The sequence below is a fragment of the Acartia tonsa genome, chromosome 3 (assembly GCF_053477335.1).
Source record: "Acartia tonsa isolate MP-2025a chromosome 3, ASM5347733v1, whole genome shotgun sequence".
Taxonomy (NCBI): domain Eukaryota; kingdom Metazoa; phylum Arthropoda; class Copepoda; order Calanoida; family Acartiidae; genus Acartia; species Acartia tonsa.
The window spans coordinates 40,761,976-40,781,990 of record NC_137262.1 but is presented as its reverse complement, the minus strand read 5'-3'; the positions used below and the strand labels follow the sequence as shown (position 1 = coordinate 40,781,990).

The 20,015-nt window shown below is 31.7% G+C and overlaps 3 protein-coding genes across 3 annotated transcripts in view; all 3 read right to left on the bottom strand.

Moving 5' to 3' along the window:
- Positions 1-48: 48 nt before the first annotated feature.
- On the bottom strand, positions 49-5,473 carry LOC145314172 (uncharacterized). The gene is made up of 10 exons (XM_080153982.1): positions 5,220-5,473; positions 4,536-4,738; positions 4,011-4,141; positions 3,468-3,650; positions 3,151-3,358; positions 2,642-2,950; positions 2,045-2,156; positions 1,570-1,676; positions 984-1,081; positions 49-359 (listed from the first exon to the last, which is right to left on the bottom strand). Exons 1-10 carry the CDS (start codon positions 5,380-5,382, stop codon positions 179-181), a joined length of 1,695 nt encoding a protein of 564 aa, XP_080010108.1. The 5' UTR covers positions 5,383-5,473; the 3' UTR covers positions 49-178.
- Positions 5,436-11,917, bottom strand: LOC145314178 (uncharacterized). Its single transcript, XM_080153990.1, has 12 exons — positions 11,693-11,917; positions 11,236-11,438; positions 10,988-11,118; positions 10,761-10,922; positions 10,624-10,677; positions 9,116-9,284; positions 8,387-8,554; positions 7,701-7,763; positions 7,215-7,271; positions 6,619-6,881; positions 6,133-6,225; positions 5,436-5,881 (listed from the first exon to the last, which is right to left on the bottom strand). Exons 1-12 carry the CDS (start codon positions 11,829-11,831, stop codon positions 5,821-5,823), a joined length of 1,563 nt encoding a protein of 520 aa, XP_080010116.1. The 5' UTR covers positions 11,832-11,917; the 3' UTR covers positions 5,436-5,820.
- LOC145314166 (uncharacterized) overlaps positions 11,897-20,015 on the bottom strand; it is a 22,842-nt gene continuing 14,723 nt past the window's right edge. Inside the window, exons 3-12 of the mRNA XM_080153975.1 lie at positions 19,639-19,841; positions 19,078-19,304; positions 16,902-16,962; positions 15,867-16,181; positions 15,422-15,555; positions 14,707-14,761; positions 14,344-14,427; positions 13,960-14,057; positions 13,180-13,350; positions 11,897-12,776 (exon numbers count right to left, since the gene is read on the bottom strand). Coding sequence (XP_080010101.1) covers positions 12,614-12,776; positions 13,180-13,350; positions 13,960-14,057; positions 14,344-14,427; positions 14,707-14,761; positions 15,422-15,555; positions 15,867-16,181; positions 16,902-16,962; positions 19,078-19,304; positions 19,639-19,841 — 1,511 coding nt within the window. The 3' untranslated portion in view covers positions 11,897-12,613. The remainder of the gene's footprint in view (positions 12,777-13,179; positions 13,351-13,959; positions 14,058-14,343; positions 14,428-14,706; positions 14,762-15,421; positions 15,556-15,866; positions 16,182-16,901; positions 16,963-19,077; positions 19,305-19,638; positions 19,842-20,015) is intronic.

The window sequence follows — 20,015 nt, the reverse complement described above, 5'->3', positions numbered from 1 at the left end:
TTCATTTTAGTATCCAAAATATAAAGAAATCTTAACATAAACAACTAATAATTACTTTTTATTTATTAATAAATTGATAAATAACAATAAAACAGAATCGAAAGGACAATATTTAATAATTCATAACAATAATTACAATTTGTAGGTAGGTACAATAAAATTTAAATACTTTTCTTGATCATTTTACAATATTGAGAGGATCCTGGTCATTTTCTACATTTTCAATTATGTTCCTACTCTCTAGATGTTCTTTGTAATGGTAAATCTTGATGTGATATTCAAGATTTGATGTACTCTGATTACAGAAATTACAAACCTTCTTCATGTCGACCTTTGTATGCATCTTAGAAATGTGCAACCTAAAAAAAATATTTTTTTAGACCTTTCCTGTCGAAACATCTTGGATATTAGGTTTAGAAACACCCATTAAACCAACTCTTTAATTACACCACATTTGTCTGGAAGTCCTAACTTTGCATGGTTATGAGTTGTGCCTGTTTCGGGCAAAGGCATTACCCCTACTCTTACATAGTAGCAGTAGGAACCATTTTTAACGTCTTTAATTAGGAAGCGTTACCGGAACTCATCACCTCCCCTCAGCCGATCAGATGCGATACGGTCGTGGGTTTTGCATTGTTTTTTTTAGTTGAAAGAAAATGAAAAAAGTTTGTTGCATTCATTGAGCAAAGAACTACCTAAGGTTATTAAGTATTTATACTGATTTATCAATCAAAATATATTTGCACCATATTTTCATGATCTACCAACTGGATAAAATAACGATACCCCTCGTCCAACCCACTTACCCCATCCTCACCCTTCCTACTGAATGTCCGAGCTTACCAATAAATGATGTCGATATTGGCAACCTAAATTGACGACCGAATTTTCCATTAAACAAAAATATATAATATGTCAATTTATGACCAAAATTTTGCAAAACTACTGCTAAATATGTTTTATTAAAAAGAAATTAGGCCTACTTGAGATTGAATTTCTTGTATGTTTTGTATTCGCACAAGTGGCAGTGGTGATCCAATATTTTCTGATGAATATTCTTGATGTGTTTGCTTAAACTTTCCTAAAAAAATTAAGGCTTCATATAGACGTAAACCAATACGACAACGAACGACAAAGTTTCTTTTTTTTCCATTATTATTGTGTGTGAAATTCTGTCTTTGCCGGTATGAAAGTATTGGGTTTGTTTGACTTCAAGGCTAATAATAAGTAATAATAACATGACTTAAGGAAAGGTCTTATAATTCATTTCTAAAAATGTCAATCCTTTTATAAAAGTAACAGGATCTCTGTCTGTTTGTTTTTATTTAACGAAGGTTCTCGCTAACCACTGAACCGATATGGTTCCTCTATACAGGGTAGCTGCTCTTAGTTCCTGGTACCACCACCCTAGCCAGAGAAATCGCAAAAAAATAAAACTATAACCAACCTCATCTAGCGGCCATAAAAATATTTTTGGGTAACAGCTGATCTTAATATAGATTGAAAGAAAACTTTTTACGTTCCACTAGAGGCCTCTAGGGGCGTAGACGCAAGTTTCTAAATCCCTACCTTAAAAGCAAAACTCTTTTCACAAAGATGGCAGAAGAACCGTTCTTTTTTCGACCCACAGTTGCGTCGGAAATGCCGCTTTAAATTTTTCACTGTTTTGCCACATTCTGATAATTAGTCATTTACAAAATCATGCATTTTCTGCATTTTTATTTTTTGTAAAAATACAAGATTAGAAAAGATATTACCTATAGGACATACAATTGAATAAAATTGATTTTCACTCTTATAAATCGGACAAAACAACGGTCTTTTTTCCGTTGGCTTATTTATAACAGCCTAACCTTCCACTTGTTTGAAAAACTTTTATATTTTCTAAACCTTGCATAAATTCTATGCTTTGCACATAAAGTATGTAATTTTTATTAAGTAGCAGCCGTAGTGCGGCTGCCAATAGACGAGCCGCTTAATTTTCATTTTACTCAAATAGGCAGCTGATATCCAAAGCTTTAATTAAGCATGAATTGTAAATTGCCTGGACAGGTGCCGCACTCCAGAAAGTGTCTTCTTTTGTGATCTGTGACCTTGTACTTTGTATTAGCAACATAATCACACAAGTCGCACTTGTGTACTTCTGTACTGTGTACCTAATATAAAGAATATATTAAACTTACAAGTACTTTCTTAATTCCATACATAGGTAGTTACCTATTGGTTTAAAAGCTAAGACTTTTTATGGAAGGTTTCAAACAAACTATTTTGGGGAAGTGTATCTCTACCCTCTCAAGAGAAAGTGCCCAGAGAAAAATGATGTTCCCACCTTAAAAATAATTTTTCCTTTCGCTTTTTAAAACTAAAATTGAATGTAAGGGGTCGACTTTTCCTACCCCCCAATTCCCTTTAATATGCCTAGAGGCCTCTGGGGGCGTAGCCGCTAGTTAGTCTATAAAATGTAAGGGATTATTCTGATCTTAAAATTAATTACGTTAACATATTTATCTAAATGTGCCAATAAAGATTCTAATACAAAAGAGTTACAATTGATTCAATAATTGAACATTGGAGATTCTTAAGAAAATATGATTTGATAGATTTGCAACTTTAATTCGAATGATATAGAAAGGTTTGTAACCTGCAAAATGTGTTGTTTAACACATTGTTCAAGGAGAAGAACCCCACAAATATCACATGGAACTCTTTTCACCCCATTCTCATCAACAATCTGGTTGTCCCCACTGATTACAGCCTCAGCATCTCCACCAACACCTGCACCACCAGTACCACCGCCCTCCACTCCATTCTCCTGTTTGGCCTCGTGTATTTTCATGTGTTGCTTCAGTGTACGAACTCCAAGGATTTTCTGGTTGCATACTTCGCAGGTGAATAGATGGGTTTCGTTGTGCTTTATATAGTCTTTGTAGGTGTCGGATAGATGTCCACACTGAAATTATAATAACTTATCTATTCTCATTAAACTCCTAATAAATAACAAATAACGCTTAATTTTGATATTTATTCCAATTGAGGCTTTATATGAATTTAAGCTTTCTGAGAAGTTTCTTAATGTAAAAGCAATACCAACTTCAAAATTATTAAACAATAACAAATTGTAACAAAGCAACGCATTTAGCAAAACAATACCTGTGTGCATAATCTATTAGTTTCATGTTTCTCAAACACATGTTTGTCAAGATCAGCTTGTCTTTTAGTTTTAAATTTGCATTGTAGGCATGGGATTTTTAGTTTATCCCTTGCTATTTTATCTAAATTTGGTAATGGTTTTTCTTTTTTCTTCTTCTTTTCAACTTTTTCTTTTAATTTTCGTGGTTTCTTTTCTTTTGTTAGTTTTCTGAAATACACATACCAATCAAGGTATTAAAATTGTGCAAATTGTAAATGATTAAAGCCAATTAAATCTAAAAAATGACGGTTTAATTGTCGAATTTAAAATCAATTACCTTTTTGTTGGCTCCTTTTTCTTTTTTAATGGCAACTCTTCTTTAATATCAATATTTTCATCATCTTTTACAGGAAAATCTCCATAATCCATTGAACCATTGGAATCTTCATTGTAATCAAAATTGTTGTCTCTCTTAGCAGTTTCCCAGTTAGTTTTGGTTTCCATGAAGTCGGTTTCAACTCTAGCATTTTCAATACTTAGTTAAAATTCGTTGGAGCAGCAAAGTATTAATAAATAGTGTATGTTATTTACCTAGTTTCATCTGCAAAAGTTACAAATAGGAAAGCAAAATGGATAATGTTTTATGTAATGTTTAAAACAATTTGATCAAGTTATGACACAAGCTCTTTCATTTCATACTTAAAAAGAAATTTTGTTCTTTCAGTTTTCTATCCCAATTTTGGGAAGCTTTCCATTTCTCTTCCTCTTGTCCTTTTATTTGTAATTGCATTTTATATTTAGCTGTGGAATAAAAAGACATTCAGACTCATTCACCTTACTGAGAAGCTTTGCTTTAACAAATAAATAAGTATTGAAATGCCTGTTGTCAAGATCAGGAAGGCTGCAAACATCGTCTTTGACAATAAGTTTTTCAGTTATTTTCTGATCAAATGCATCTCTGACCTCATCATTGCTCCAGGCGAGGTTGTTACAGTTAATAACATCCTCTATCTAAAATTTTTGGATTACTTGATACTATATTTCAATTATGTCTAAAGCATAAGATCTCAGAAATAGCTGATCCAATTATATTATGCTTGTGCAGAAGGGGAAGGGGGGAGGGTTATTCCCCCCTGGCAAAATCAAGTCGGGTTGATACAACCACCAACATCCTTCACGACATGGGTTTATTGCAATAAAAATGTTACAACCCTCTTAAATAAAAGTGGGGTGTTAGAAAGGAGGGTGTATAGTGTAAACACCCCCTGACAATAAAATTACACCCTTCTTGTTATCTGTAATACACTCCCCAACACACCCTCGATTTTGATTAAGGGGTATCTACATTTTCAAAAGAAGGACTTGTTAAATTTAACAACTAGAAATTGAATTAAGTGAAGGCTACCTGATGATAAATCTCATACAAAACATTGAACTCTACATTTCTAGTTGCGAGATTGAGCAAGAATGCCGCGTACTTTATTTTGTCCCACAACTCGTGGCTAGGCTTGAGATTGCAGAGAATCTCTCTGAGAAGAGCTACACAGAAGTTTAGGCTGGTTGGATTTTCTCTGCTGTACAATATTCCAATACTTGTGTCAAAATAATCTAAATATAATAACAATGTAGATGATTTTAATTACTCTCATTTTGAAAATCAGACTCATTAATATTAATAAAATCATAGATGTACGAGAAAATATGATTAGGCGTAAAACAGTTGGAACAAGAACATGTAAAATTTAATTCAGCAGCCAAAAAAACATGGATGACAACATCCACAAGTAGCTAAGCACCCACAAATCTTGAATGGACAAAGATAGTTATAGAGCAGCTTTTCAGTGATTATAATCAAAAACTTTTTGAAACTCATAGGTAACCATTTAGTTATTTAATATATGTTTTAATGTGCATATGTTTGAGACATGTCTAACAGACATTATATAATAAATGGTATAGGGTATCTTCACAAAAATGGACCTGCCTATATTGAATAACAGCCGAGAAAAGGCCTAAAGGTGTACGGACAGACGACAGGAAATACTTTAGTTAAAGAACAGTCATGCATGATACCAAAATTTAAAAATACCTAATGTGTAATGTAACTTAGTATCACAGTTTTGGCTGTTGGCAAGTGAATCACAGAAATGTTTGAGTTCATTTTCACTGATATCAGCCGCCAAATCCATGCCGACCTTGCCCTCCTCCTGTTTCAGACCATCAATTCCCAGCATTGTCGTGTTTAGTGTCATCAGTGTGATGCAGCTCTTGTCAAATTAAAATCATTAAATCTTTTGGTGCATTATTTTTCTGAAACACATTTAAAACCATCATTTATCAGTACTAGTTACATTTTTGATCCATAAATATACGTAAGAATAGATATAGAATAAGTGGGTATTGAGGCAGGGAAATTTTGTCATTAATTTAGGTTGCTAATTTAGTCTTCAATTATTGGACAATACGTTCCCCAATGTTCAGGGAAGGTGAAGAGGTCACAAGGGGAGTGGTATCGTTATCCTAGCCAGCTGGGAGAAACATTTCATCAGGGTATGCCATAATAATCTCTCGCAATATCCACGTATTTTACATCCATTTATCTAAGCAAAATGTAAATTTTCAATATTATAATGATTACTTTACTTCATAAGAAAACTTTAAAATATTCTCTACTAACTAATGCTTATTTCTTATGGATTATTTTCTCCGTTCAATGTTTGGCTTTTGTTTTGTTCTTCATAATGGTATATCCTAAAAAATAAAACATTTTATTTTAAATCTTAATAGCTGCTGCCTAACAAACATATGGGTATATACATACACTTATTTGATTGATAAACAATATAGAGACTGCGTTTTAATTGTTATCCAGTGAGCCTCTAAGCGCTGATGCTATAGATTGTCCAAATGTAGGAATAATGGTTACTGCTACGGGCGACGGTTGCCAAACTGGTTGTTTTAACAGAGTAGCTAAGCACATTCCCTTCAATTGAAAAGGTTACCTCATATGATAATCAAGACTGTTAGTTTTCTGATTACAAATGTGGCAAATTTTCTCCATTTCTTCTTTTGTATGCATCTTTGATACATGCACTCTATAAATAATATTCAAATAACAATGTTGGTTTTCAAAAAAACTTACACACTTTGTCTTAAAGACTACATAAAGACCATAGAAGTCAAAAGTGGGGATGGGGGGGGGGTGGTGGAGGAGGAAATAAGGTGTTAAACCCCCCCCCCCTCAAACTTGGAAATCCCAAAGCTTAAAACCCTCAATATTTTAAAAATACATTACTTTACCTCATTTATATCGTTTAAACGCCACATTTTACACCCCTAAAAAAATACTTGGACGTCCTTTACAAAGACATTGATTTTAAATCTAATCAAAGGGTAAATATTCATAAAAAGACCGTTATTTAAACTTATATCAACAAAAATATCTAAAAGAAACCAAACAGTCTTAAAAAAAACTAAATTATACTTACTTTAGATTAAACTTAGTATAAGTTTTATAATCACAGAGTTCGCAATGATGATTCTTTATCTTCTCATGAATATTCTGTATGTGTCTGTTCAAACCATGCTTGAATGTAAATGATTTTTCACATAAATGACAGTAAAATGTCTCCGCTTTTTTGCCAGAGCACGTGCGGCGGAAATGACGTTTGATATTCTTGACCATTTTTCCACACTCCGGGCAGGTGGATAACTTTTCCAAGTGGCGGTTTCGGTGGTCTAATAGTTTGGCCTGAAAACGAAGAAAAATGAGGAGAATGGTTAGTTTCATAAAGATAATTTGGATCATGTTACTATTAAATTTAAATAAAAAAAAACAATAAAATTAACATATGTTTTGTTAGCTTGGACCTTCAGCCCCTCTACGCTAATGTTAATGTCGTGTGGGTGAGTTGCACCTGGACTGAACAGTCAACTTGTCAACTCAAGGCCAGACTCTTGGTCCTTCACCTCAGCCCCTCTACGCTAAATAACCAGGTTTAAATCTTTTTACGTTTTAATATCCGCGGAAAGCTGACTATAAAACGATGTGATAAATAAGTATTTCATAATATTAATCAATTACCTTACAGTTTGTTGTATGGCCGCATAAATCACATTTATGTATCTCAACACTATGGGCCTGTAACAAATAACATGATATATATATTGAAACATAGGGACAAGGGACCAAGATTCTGACAAACATTTCTGAGTGAAATTTCCCCCAAAAAATTACTTTCTTCTCCCCCCTCCCCTTCTTACCAGCTTCCCTTTAGTTGCAGCAAAAAACAAGTTAAACGCCAAAAAAACGCCACTAAAATATCCAAACTTCCAGATTTTCAAATGGAATTAATTTGCTGAATCAAAGCACTAATTGCAAAATGAAAGTAAAAACTAGTGTCTTTCCATCAAATGAGACTCGTCTGCGTATTGTTTGCTCAATATTAGCAAAAGTTGGATTTCTTCCCCCCCACAAAAAAATAAAGTAAGGCTTAATGCAACTGACGCAACTAACAACCCTTTCTTTAAGCTAATTAAAATTTTCTACAGCAAACAATCCAAATGTTACCAAGTCCATGTGTCCTTTCAAAGAAGCGGGTAGTAGCAATATTCCGCAAATATCACAGGCAACCTAAATTAAATATAAAATCAGGGGTGTATATTCTGCACAAGATTCATTTTTTTCCCCCGATGCAAAATTTTATAATTTTTTCTCCTCCTAGTTTTTTCTAGCAAAAACGGGGAAAAAATGGAAAAATATTTTCAGAACTCTTTATTTTATTCATATTTATATTTATCCCACATATTCTTTTAGATTTTTTTCACCATGAAGGGGAGAAAAATGGAAAAAAATGTTTTCAGTTCTCTTAATTTTTATATTTTTTCTCCCCCAATCACATATTTTTTATTTTTTACCCCCCCCTTTAGCAGGGTCAAATTTGCAAAATATACACCCCTGTAATAATAAATTGTTAAGCCAACACAAAAAAAGGACACATTTTTAAAATGATTCTTTTAAATTGAAACAAAAAATCGGTTCCATTAAAAAACATTTCAGTATGAAATATGATTAAGTACCTAAACAAGATTAATTTTCAAAATTTGGAAAGGAAAAAAAAAGGTAGGTAGGTATTTTTACTTTTAGAGTATGTACTTATCTGAAAATATTTCTTATATAACCACCACCACCCCTACTTTTTAGTATAATGGGAGGTTCATAAACTACTAAATAGCGCATAAAAAAAATGATTTTACCTTGCTAGTTTCTATTCCAGCACCTTCCTCCTGTTTGAGATCATGTTTCTTCATATGCGCCCGCAGAGCTCTCACTCCTAGAACTTTCTTTCCACATGTATCACAGTTAAATAGATGAGTCTCATTGTGGGCTACAAAGTCTTTGTAGGTGCTTGACAGATGGCCACACTAAAATAATATTATAGTTATTTCTCGCACTGTATTAAAACAATTTTCCGCGGATATGAAATGTACAATTATAGGATTTTTTAGCCCCGAGATGCCGAAGGCTCGGGCTACAAAAAATTGTTTGTTTTTTTATATTTGTAGTTAACTGGATATAATACGATGCTAGACATAATTTTTCAGTACGGCTGAAAACCGATTCTAATCCACCGGATATTCATCGGTTTTGAAGCGATTCAAAACATTGAGAATTAATAACACTTTCTAAAACATGGTGGACAGTAAATTCATTTTACATTCTTAAGATTCTCCCTTAGATAGGTAGCTATTAAATATTAGGGTGAAAGGTTTCAGATTAATTTAACCACCAGTGTCTTCTCTCTCCATGATTTAAATTGTACTTTCTTAAATTTCCCTTTAGACCTTATAATCGTGCAAAGAACAACAGCCAAACAACCTCAAAAATACTGTTTAATTTATGATAGACCAATGAAATGAATTGTAAAACTATAATATGTAAAACAGTTTATTTATCAAAGGCGATAAAAGAAAAAATAAATAAACCTGAGTGCACAGTCTGTTACTGGCATGTCTCTCAAATGCATGTTTGTCAAGTTCATGCTGTTTTCTAGCCTTAAATTTATTACATTGTAGGCAGGGAAATTTAGCCTCCTCCAATCCTTTGCTGTCAAAATCCGGGTCTTCTTCTTCGATTATTGCTTTCTTTCTGGCTCTACAACAAAATTGTCCTATCATTATGTAAAACTAACAGAATATGTAATATAGTTCTTCTTTACCGAAGGTTAATATCTATTTTCGGGAGAAAATAGACCCAAGAAAAACACGACCAAAGATTTTTTACTATTTATTTTTAAAATCAAAGGGATAGTTTCATGAAGTGCATTTATAAAAAAATAGTGAACTGTAAGTTTTTTCTATTTTAAATAACGTACTAGTGCATAATATAAAGTTATTGATTAAAATTAAAAGATTTGACCAGGGATTTTCTTTAAAAAATGAGTTTTTCATTTTTATTTTCAACTTCATTGCATGTTATATATGGCGAAAACTTTTTTGTCATAAATACAACTTTAGATAGCATTTACTAGTTAATAGAACTTCAAACTTTTTATACAACAAAATACACATAACAACAAAGAATGACCAATAAAATATTTAGTATAGTACTTAGAGTAGTGATCTTTTTATATGTCTTAGTAGAATATATCAGGCATTGGATAGATATGATTATGATAAAGAATTTTAACATTGACCTGACCGAACTTTTTTTTTGACAATATCTAAAAAAGTTATTGATTTGCAACATAAATTACATGAGAATGGTCTTTTTATATATATATATGTTGTATGGTTAGTTGGTATTTCCGCGTGAGATAATGTGTATATTGTAAGTAAACCGGACGGTTTTCTTTATTTCTTTAAAAAGAATCTCTAGAAAACCTGTCCTATAATGAACCGGATGTTATTTTTTATGTTTTTTAAGTATTTTGTCCCAAGGGGAACACCTGTTAAATTTTTTTATAACTCTTGTGAAATATGTGGAAAAAGATTCTCTCATATTGGTGTTTTGGCTATACATATTTGAAAAAAATAGACCATTCTCATGTAATTTATGTGGCAAATCACTTTAACTTTTTTAGATATTGTCAAATAAAAAAAAATTTGGTCTGGTCAATGTTAAAAATTCTTTAACATATAATCATATCTATCCAATGCCTAATATATTCTACTAAGACATATAAAAGTTTACTACTCTAAGTACCTTAACTCTTTAAATACACTTCGTAGAACTATCCCTTTGTATGTGGAAGTGGTCGACTCCTCCCCCTTCTCCTTACATACCCCTAGAGGCCTCTGAGGGCGTAACTGCTCGCATTCATGAAAAGGTTCAACCGATTTTTTTCTTTTAACAAAGCGCAATAAAAAGAAATTGGTGGTTTCTATAATTTTTTACCTTTATGGGTAAACACATTTTCCTGAAAAATGACACACACATTTAGCTTTTTCACTAGATATATAAGATTATCAAAAGAAAGTAAAAAATAAGTTACCTTTTTGCTAATTTTGGTTTGTTTAGCTCAGTCTTGTCCAACACCTTTGGTTTCCTGAAAAATATAAAGTGATGACAAATTATTATATTTATAAAATTATAACACTTAACAAAGTTTAAAGGATTAAAAAGGTTTACCTCTTTATAGCAGTTTTTCTTTTTTTCTTACTTTCCTCCACTTTGATTCCTGTCTCTTCAATAGATTCAAACTGGTTATCATCGATTGTAAAGTCTTCAGTCTCATTTATAATATTTACATCATCAAGAATATCAGCAAAAACATATTCTTTTTCAGTCTTTCTAAAACATAAAATTAAATCATTTAAAATCATTTGTCCTTGTCCCCCAATAATATATTCAGTTACCTGTCATCTAAATCTGGAAGGCTACAGACGTCATCTTTGATTAATAACCTTTCCGTGATTTTTCTTTCAAAAGATGTTTTAACTTCAAAATCTTGCCAGCTTAGGTTATTAACTTCTACTTCAATTTCAACCTACACAGATTTTTTTTAGGAAAATAAGAAACATAATCTTGTAAAATAATAATTATTTTATCATGTACTTTTCAATCTATGACTCATTAAATATCATTTATAAAATAAATATCTGACCTGATGATAAATATCATAGAGAACATCAAACTGTACATTTTTCGTGGCAAGATTGAGCAAGAATGCCGCGTATTTAATTTTGTCCCACAACTCGTGGCTTGGCTTTAGATTACAGAGAATCTCTCTGAGAATAGATACACAGAAGTTTAGACTGGATGGATTTTCTTGGCTGTACAGAACACCAATGCTAGTATCAAAATAATCTAAAACAGATAATTTTATTTTAACTTAACTTTGTCCTTTGCATTTATTTCGAAAAAATTGTTTAAAATACAGTTTCAAGCTTATTTATTTCTTTCTTTCTCAAAGCACAATAGCCTAAACACACACACACATTAGTCTTTTAAAGATATTTACTGCATATGCATGTGTCTTTAGATTTCCTACATTAATTTACTACATTGTTGACCGTATTCTACAGTGATTTCCACATTTGAACAATATAAAAAGTTACTACCTAAAGTATACTGAAATCTTTTTGCACTTGACAGAGTATCACAGAAATGTTCCAGTTCATTATCTCCTATTTCATTATAGTTAATCATATCACTGCCTTTATCTCCCTTGTCCTCTTGCTTCAGAGTATCAATTCCCATATTTTCACTGTTTGCTATTGGTTTAATTGAAAACTGTTGAAATGTTACCAAACATTTAAAAAATATCTGAAAACATGTTCAAACATTAACATATCTAATTCACAACTTTAAAAAATATAAACTTGGGTTGGTATAAAAAGTATTTTTACAATTCTGAAAATCTGTAATTGCTTCATAAAATGTTTATTCAATAACAAAGAATAATCTTTTGAAAATATAAAGGCTAAATTACATAATCATTTTAAAACAATTTTCTTCTTGAAATTTAATTATAAATGACTGTTTTCACTGGTGTTAATTAAATTGAAACTTTCCCATAAAAAGAAATCATTTAGGGCTTAAAAAATCTTTAGTACATAGTACATTATCCAATAAATATCACACATTGGTAAAAACTTAAATAAATATTGATGTATTACAATACTTAATCAAATATCTCAAGAGATGCATGATTAAGTAAATTGTGTAAATTAATTTGATCCCATTGGTAAATGGTCTCATTTACATTTAAATATCACACTTGAAAATTTATAAACATACAAAAATATATTATCTTTGAACTGGTATTTTCTTTGTTATAAAAAGCATTACATATGATGGGTAATATCTATCATTTTCATTTTGATAAGTTAAAATATGAAAATGTTCAAGGGACAAATCCAAAAAAAATGATATGAATAAATCTTTTATAAATACCGTTTTATGAAAGTACCCCTTAGTTTGAAAAAGTTAGAATGAAAATATGTAACAGTAAGAGCTTGTAATTTAGGAAAGACTCAATTTTAACTAGTTTGAAGCTCTTTTTTTTGGGACTCGGATTGAGGTGCAATAAGCTTTTCAAAATGAAATCTTTTAACATGTGTCTCAAGGTTGATGGTCTCGTGATCACAGTACGGACACTGCTCCTTGAAATTTTCTTTGGTGTGGATCCTTTTTATGTGAACACTGAAATATTTATAATTGTGTTAAGTGGTGTTAATACAATTCCTAGTTTGTGCACTTAAAACTAAAGACTAAAGAGAGACGTTATTTTGTTTCCTATAAACCTAAATTACAGTGCATGAGGCCTGAGAAAGGTCAAATACACATTTAGCTATAGTAGGTAATTATTGATAAAGTCTGGATGGGATGGGGGAATCCTTAAAAGCTAAGAACATGTAAAGTTGTGTGTTATGACTTTAAAACGTAATTAGAGCGCTAAAATTCACTTTGCAACTTCATTCTAACTACCTAATACAAAAAACTGAGAACAAGAACATTGATAAAAAATTAAGGACACCCTAAAAATCGTCAAAATGTCATCAAATGCTGTTATTAGATCTAACTTACACAAAGAGTATAAATTTACCTGAGATGTGAATTATCATGAAATTGTTTAGGACAGTGCGGGCAGTGGAAATCTCTCTGGTTCTCATGCACAAACTTAATGTGAGTTTTCACAGATTCTGGACAGGAGAAAGTCTTGCCACAAATTTCACAGTTGTGGACTTTTCTATCCTGCTCCTTTAGTCCACATTTTCTAGAAAAAAACACACACCCTAGATACCTTGTGCAAAAAAATATTTAGTACTAATGAGTATGTGTCCAGATCCACACAGAATACTATCAAAACTTAAGCTTGCAAAACCTATCTATTGAGCATCTTATTAAATGGCTGCAATCCTGTGTGGTAAAATTAAATTACTTATTAGGAATATTTAATTCGTCGGGTATAGTCCTTTCCACGACATATCTCCATAAGGAGCGATTCTTCGTATTTTTCACAGTAGCTTTTCTCCTATTTCTAGCCCCTGCGGGGGGTTTTAAACCTGCGGAGCCAATTACCTAACCCTGTGGGGCAATCACCTAACACAATATAACCTAACCTAACCTAAAATAACCTATAAAAAGCCATTTTAAAAATACGAAGAATCGCTCCTTATGGAGGGATGTCGTGGAAAGGACTATACCCAATTCGTCTTTGACCTATCAATCTATATTTACTTAACTTTACTTGTATTTTATATATTATTAAGTAACATAGTAACGTCATAATTGTGTAACATTACTTCAACATTTCTACATAATTATCATTGCAATCTTTTTTTTACAAGATTTTATATTTTGATATAAACTAATGACAGCTTACTTGTTCCAATGTAATTTGAGATGTTTAACCATAATACCACAAACAGGACAAGCTGTCTTCTTTAAGAAATGCGTTTTTGTATGGACATACAATTTTTCCTAAAATCATTAAATCATAAAAAATTATTGTTTGATATTTTATTTTATTGCAAAAGTTAAAGGGGATTTACAAAATCTTTAGTATACCTATAATAATTATAAAAAAAATTTGAAAGTGTAATCAAACGCTTCTCTTTGGTCAAAACAACATTAATTGTGAAATAAACAATTTAACAATAAATATCTTACTAAAAGTTTCAAGTCTTGTTATATTTAACAATTGAACTAAATTCAAGTTTAGATGCATTTCGTGCAACTACCCCTTTTATTGATATGGTTTACAAACCTTGGACATAGTAGTGTGTTCACAATATTCACATTTGAAAATTTGGTTGCTGTGGCGCACATTGATATGATTCTTCATCCTGTAGGGGTGTATATTCTGCACAAATTCATTTCTTCCCCGGCTGCAAAATATTTCATTCATCCCCCCCCCCCCCTGCTTTTTTACCATAAGGAGGAAGAAATAATGGAAAAACATTTTTAATACTCTTTATTTTATTCCCATATATTTTTCGAGTTTTTCCCCCCCAAGGAGGGGAAAAATGTTTTCAGAACTCTTTATTTTTCCTTTTTTCTCCCACCCATATATTTTCTATTTCCCCTCTCCCTTTATCAGGGTATCCCATGGAGAATATACACCCCTGTATTCAGGTACTAGCTGCCCACACTGGTCACAAGGCACTTTCTGAGATGGAGGTCCCCTGTAAGCAGTATAAGCATTTTTATTTAAAGGTATATTTTTTCTATGGAAAGCACAACTACAAGCTAAGAAAAGGGGAGGTAGGTTATGATAAAATTCAGTAAAAGTGTAAGCTTTAAGGCTTAAAAACAGTAGTAAAACGATAATATTCACTAAATATAAATATTTAATTTCTTTTGTATATGGTTCTATTCAATATGGAATACACATATTTTGTGAAAATTATCGTTCTATTTCTTTTTTTAAGCCTGAAAACTCACAACTTTACGGAATTTTAACACAACCTTTTTTTTATCTTAAATAACAGTAAACTTTAATGCATAAATGCTTATGGAAATCTTATGGCGTTACTAGTAAATGCACATTTTAAGTCGTATAGTAGCTTTGCTGTTAAAAATCTAGAAATATTTTGATGAACAAGCACAAGTATGACCAAACAAATAAATATAGAATAGGTATAAGTGGATATTGTGACAGGGTAAAAATAGTCATCAATTTAGCTTGCTAACTAAGCATTCATTTATTGGTAATTTCGATTATCCAGTAGAAGGGGAGGGGATGGGGTAAAAGGGTGAGCCACTGCGTAATTCATTTTAATAGAGAATATGAAAATCTGTTGCAAGATCCAATTATTAATATATCCATTATAAAATTAACCTACCTTTTCTCATGAGATTTACTATGTACCCAGATACCCCAGGCTCCAAGAATTTGTTTGTTACAGACCTCACAGTTGAAAACATGAGTGTCCATGTGATTATTATAATCCTCAACTGTCTCAGATAAATGTCCACACTAGAAAAAAAATATTTAAATCTATTACATGAAATTGTAAGAAAATGGGGAATGGTTTTTAAACCACCCTTATTTACTATCAGCTTTTAGGTATTAGAGACTTTAAAATATTTTTAAGGATACTGTTGGCTTCGTCACCATAAAATAGCCTAAAACATGGAAAGTTCCTAGCAAATGTATATACAATTTTTAAAGACTTAAATGACTACCTAATAGGAAAAAAATAAAATTTATCCTACTACATGAATACCTACTAGAACTATTTTCCATAGAAAAATTTCAACGATCAATTATGTAGGAAATAAACTTACCGTTGAGCACAGCTTTGTTTCTTTATGGTCCTCAATGATATGCCTATCAATCTGCATGGGAGTTTTAGACTTGTATTCACAACCAGGCCGGTCACATTGTATCTTTGTTCTCATCCATTTCCACCCTCCTTCTGGCATCTTTTTCACAACCTTTTTACTTTTAGTGTACTGTTTCCTGGGCCGGCCATCTTTGTTAAATTTTATTTTCTTGTTTGAATTTGGGTCTATTTTATAGGTTTCATTGTCTTCAGTTTTGACTCGAATATCTTCATCTTCTTTAATTTCATCAAATTCTTCAATAATTTTTGGTTCTCTCTACCACAAAAATATACATTTTATTAAAAATCGGCAAATAAAGAGAATGAAAACAATCCATGTGTAGCAAAGAAAAAAAGGACTTTTAAAATAAATTTTAAAAACCAGCCAAAGAGTGGACAGACTAAGTAAGTTGTACAGTTGATTATTGGTCATTGGAGATAGCCTGATATCTAGTTGCCGAATGTGTACGCAGTTTCCTGGGTGTTTCCTCATCCTCGCTCAATATTTACTACTAGCTACAAATCTTCAAACTTCCCTTAAAAAAATCAAAATTTGAATGTGTAAACGATTTATACAATATACATTATAAATTTGAATTTTTTAAATTTTGATTTTTTTTTTTTTGAAGTTTGAAGCTTTTTTAGCTAGTAGTAAATATTGAGCTAGGATGAGGAAACACCCAGGAAACTGCGTACACATTCGGCAACTAGATATCAGGCTATCTCATTGGAATCTAGCTGCCGATTCAATAGGTACATGTACCCAAATTAAATCTAATTTATTAAAAAATATATCGACGGACAAATTTTGAAAATAACCATGGAAAACTTAAGCAAATTGCGGACGTCTATATTTTATAACAGCCAATGAATGCAAGTTTTCTTTTCTACATAGCTTATATAACCTTTTGAAATTATAAAGTAGCGTCGCTTTAAATTGAATTATTTATGTCCTAAACGTATGCACTTAAAACTTGTATGAAATATTTTCTATTACCTTAACTTTTAACGATTTTTCAGTTTTTGTGCGCCGTCTTCTTTTTCTTACTTTCGGAATACTGAAAAATACATTTTTACAACTTTATAAACTTTTGGTCGATTTAGCTATTTACCTTTTTATCCTTATATGTTCTTTTTCTAAAAGTGACTATAGGTGGTAACTTAAGTGGAGGTAATTTGGCGGTCACATAAAAGTTTTTTTTTTAAATGGGTTTCCTAATGCTTGCTTCTAGAAAGCTATGAATTCACTTTTTGCTTTCTATGATGTTACTTAATATACTTGGATTACATGAATAATCCTATCATTTTTTTCAAAATTAAAAGCCTATATTTTCACTATGAAGGGGGGGGGGGGGGGGAAGTTGTACACTTATAGGAAATGAAATTCAGTACCAAAGTTTGGGAGGGTCGTATGGGCTTGTTTTTAAAGTTATCAACCTAATTCTTTTTGTAGGCTCTCTTATATGACTTGATATACACGGAAAACTTTGGAAATTGAATTTTGGTACTTTCCTTCTAGGGGCTTGTGGAGCAAAAGACTCCAAAACACTAAAAATATGAGTTCTGACCTTATTTTTAAAGATATCGACCTGATTTTTCTTTATAATACTTTTTAAACATACCCGAATCAACGAACCATTCTTTCTAGGGGCTTGTGGAGCAAGAGACCCCCAAAAATCATAAAAATATGAGTTGTGGGCTTCTCTTTTAAGATATCAACCTTATTTTTTTATGTAATAAAAAAATACTATTTTAACATAACCGAATCTACGAACCATTACAGATTTCATTTTGGGACTTTCCTTCTACGGGCTTGTGGAGCAAAAGACCCCAAAAACACTAAAAATATGAGTTCTGAGCTTATTTTTAAAGATATCAACCTGATTTTTTATATAAAAATACTATTTTAACATAACCGAATCTACGAACCATTACAGATTTCATTTTGGGACTTTCCTTCTAGGGGCTTGTTGAGCAAAAGACCCCAAAAACACTAAAAATATGAGTTCTGACCTTATTTTTAAATATATCAACCTGATTTTTTTAGGAACACTTTTTTTAACATAACCGAACTAAGAAACCATTACAGATTTCATTTTGGGACTTTCCTTCTAGAAGCTAGTGGGGCAAAAGACCCCCAAAAAATATTTTTAGAGATATTGAGCTAATTTTTTTCATGAAAACTTTTTTCACATGTTTGAACTAGGTAGCCACTAATAATTTCATTTTGGCACTTTCTTTTTAGGGGAAAGTAGGGTAAAACACCTCCAAAACAAAATAAATTGAGTTCCCAGGTTATCTTAAAAAATAAGCTCAGAACTTATATTTTTAGTGTTTTTGGGGTCTTTTGCTCCACAAGCCCCTAGAAGGAAAGTCCCAAAATGAAATCCTTAATGGTTTCTTAGTTCGGTTATGTTAAAAAAGTATTATTTTAAAAAGATCAGGTTGATATCTTTAAAAATAAGCTCAGAACTCATATTTTTAGTGGTTTTGGAATCTTTGCTCCACAAGCCCCTAGAAGGAAAGTCCAAAAATGAAATCTGTAATGTTTTCTTAATTTGGTTATGTTAAAACAGTATTATTTTTTAAAAATCAGGTTGATATCTTAAAAAATAAGCTCAGAACTCATATTTTTAGTGTTTTTGGGGTCTTTTGCTCCACAGGCCCGTATTAGGAAAGTCCCAAAATGAAATCTGTAATGGTTCGTAGATTCGGTTATGTTAAAATAGTATTTTTATATAAAAAATCAGGTTGATATCTTCAAAAATAAGCCCAGTACTCATAATTTTGTGTTTTTTGGGGTATCTTGCTCCACAAGCCCCAAGGAAAGTCCCAAAATGAAATCTGTAATGGTTCGTTAATTCGGTTATGTTAAAAAAGTATTACAAAAAAAAACAGGTCGATATCTTCAAAAATAAGCCCAGTACTCATAGTTTTGTGTTTTGGGGGTCTCTTGCTCCACAAGCCCCTAGAAGGAAAGTCCCAAAATGAAATCTGTAATGGTTCGTTGATTCGGGTATGTTAAAAAAGTATCGTAAAGAAAAAATCAGGTCGATATCTTTAACAAGCCCATACGACCCTCCCAAACTTTGGTACTGAATTTCATTTCCTATAAGTGTACAAACTTTCCCCCCCCCCCCCCCCTTGTTTTATTAAAAAATAATTGAACTTACCTTTCTTCTATTTCTTCATCTTCAAAGTGATCATCTTCTACTTTAACAAGAACACTATCAGTATTAACATCAAAAGAAGCTTCATCCGCTTGCTGTACGTCAAGAACATTATATGGGTCTATATCTTCATTATTAGTGTGCAGGTCATCATTGAGATTTGTATTAATAGAGTTTAAGATGCTTGAATCCTTCCATGTTATTCCACTGCTTTGCACAAGTTTCTCTAACTGAAATATTTCAATATGGTTTAATTCAATTTCATAATAAAATATTTAGAGTACTCATAAAAATTGCTAGTTTCTCATTAAATTATACTTTGCTTCCTTATTTTTTTATTTCTCTAATTAAAGGATGTTTTTTAATTAAATTTACAGGATTACTGAAATCTTATTTTATGTCAAGATTGCCATTTATTATTGGAGATAGACCTGTTCTCTCTTAAAGTAGACTAGACCATACCAAGACATAGAGTAGCTTCCCTAGAAACTAGTGACCCAAGTGATTCACGAGATATTTTGGAACAAATATCCTACATCTAAAAGGGTAAACTGTTTGATTTACCTGATTATATAGAGCATAAAGTTTGTCAAATCTTGTATTTTGTCTGGTAAGATTTACCAGGAAAGTTGCACACGTTACTTTGTCCCAAAAATTTTGATCCTGGAGCCTGTGCTTGCATAATATTTCCCGGAGCAGTGCAACACAAAACTCCAGGCAGGAGGGGTTGTCATAATCTTGCTTCACATTACATTGACTCGAGTATTCTAAAATATTTTATTATGATTTCTTTAAATTCAGATTTACATATTAGGATTAATGCCAAAAAAAAGAACCCTTAATTTTTTTTTTGCGAGTTGTGCCACTCTATATAACCGAGCGTCTCTTAACACTTACAGTCGTTAACTGTAGAAACTTGTGCTAACTATTCTTTTTTCATC

Excerpts from the sequence above, each read along its gene's own strand:
- LOC145314172 (XM_080153982.1), bottom strand. The coding sequence starts at position 5,382 with ATGACACTAAACACGACAATGCTGGGAATTGATGGTCTGAAACAGGAG. Across the intron at positions 3,359-3,467 it reads AAAAAGGAGCCAACAAAAAG|AAAACTAACAAAAGAAAAGA; the intron begins GTAATTGATTTT and ends TGTGTATTTCAG. Across the intron at positions 2,157-2,641 it reads TTAAACAACACATTTTGCAG|GTACACAGTACAGAAGTACA; the intron begins GTTACAAACCTT and ends TCTTTATATTAG.
- LOC145314178 (XM_080153990.1), bottom strand. The coding sequence starts at position 11,831 with ATGGGAATTGATACTCTGAAGCAAGAGGACAAGGGAGATAAAGGCAGT. Across the intron at positions 11,439-11,692 it reads AAGATTTCAGTATACTTTAG|ATTATTTTGATACTAGCATT; the intron begins GTAGTAACTTTT and ends TATCTGTTTTAG. Across the intron at positions 10,678-10,760 it reads AGAAAAACTGCTATAAAGAG|GAAACCAAAGGTGTTGGACA; the intron begins GTAAACCTTTTT and ends TATATTTTTCAG.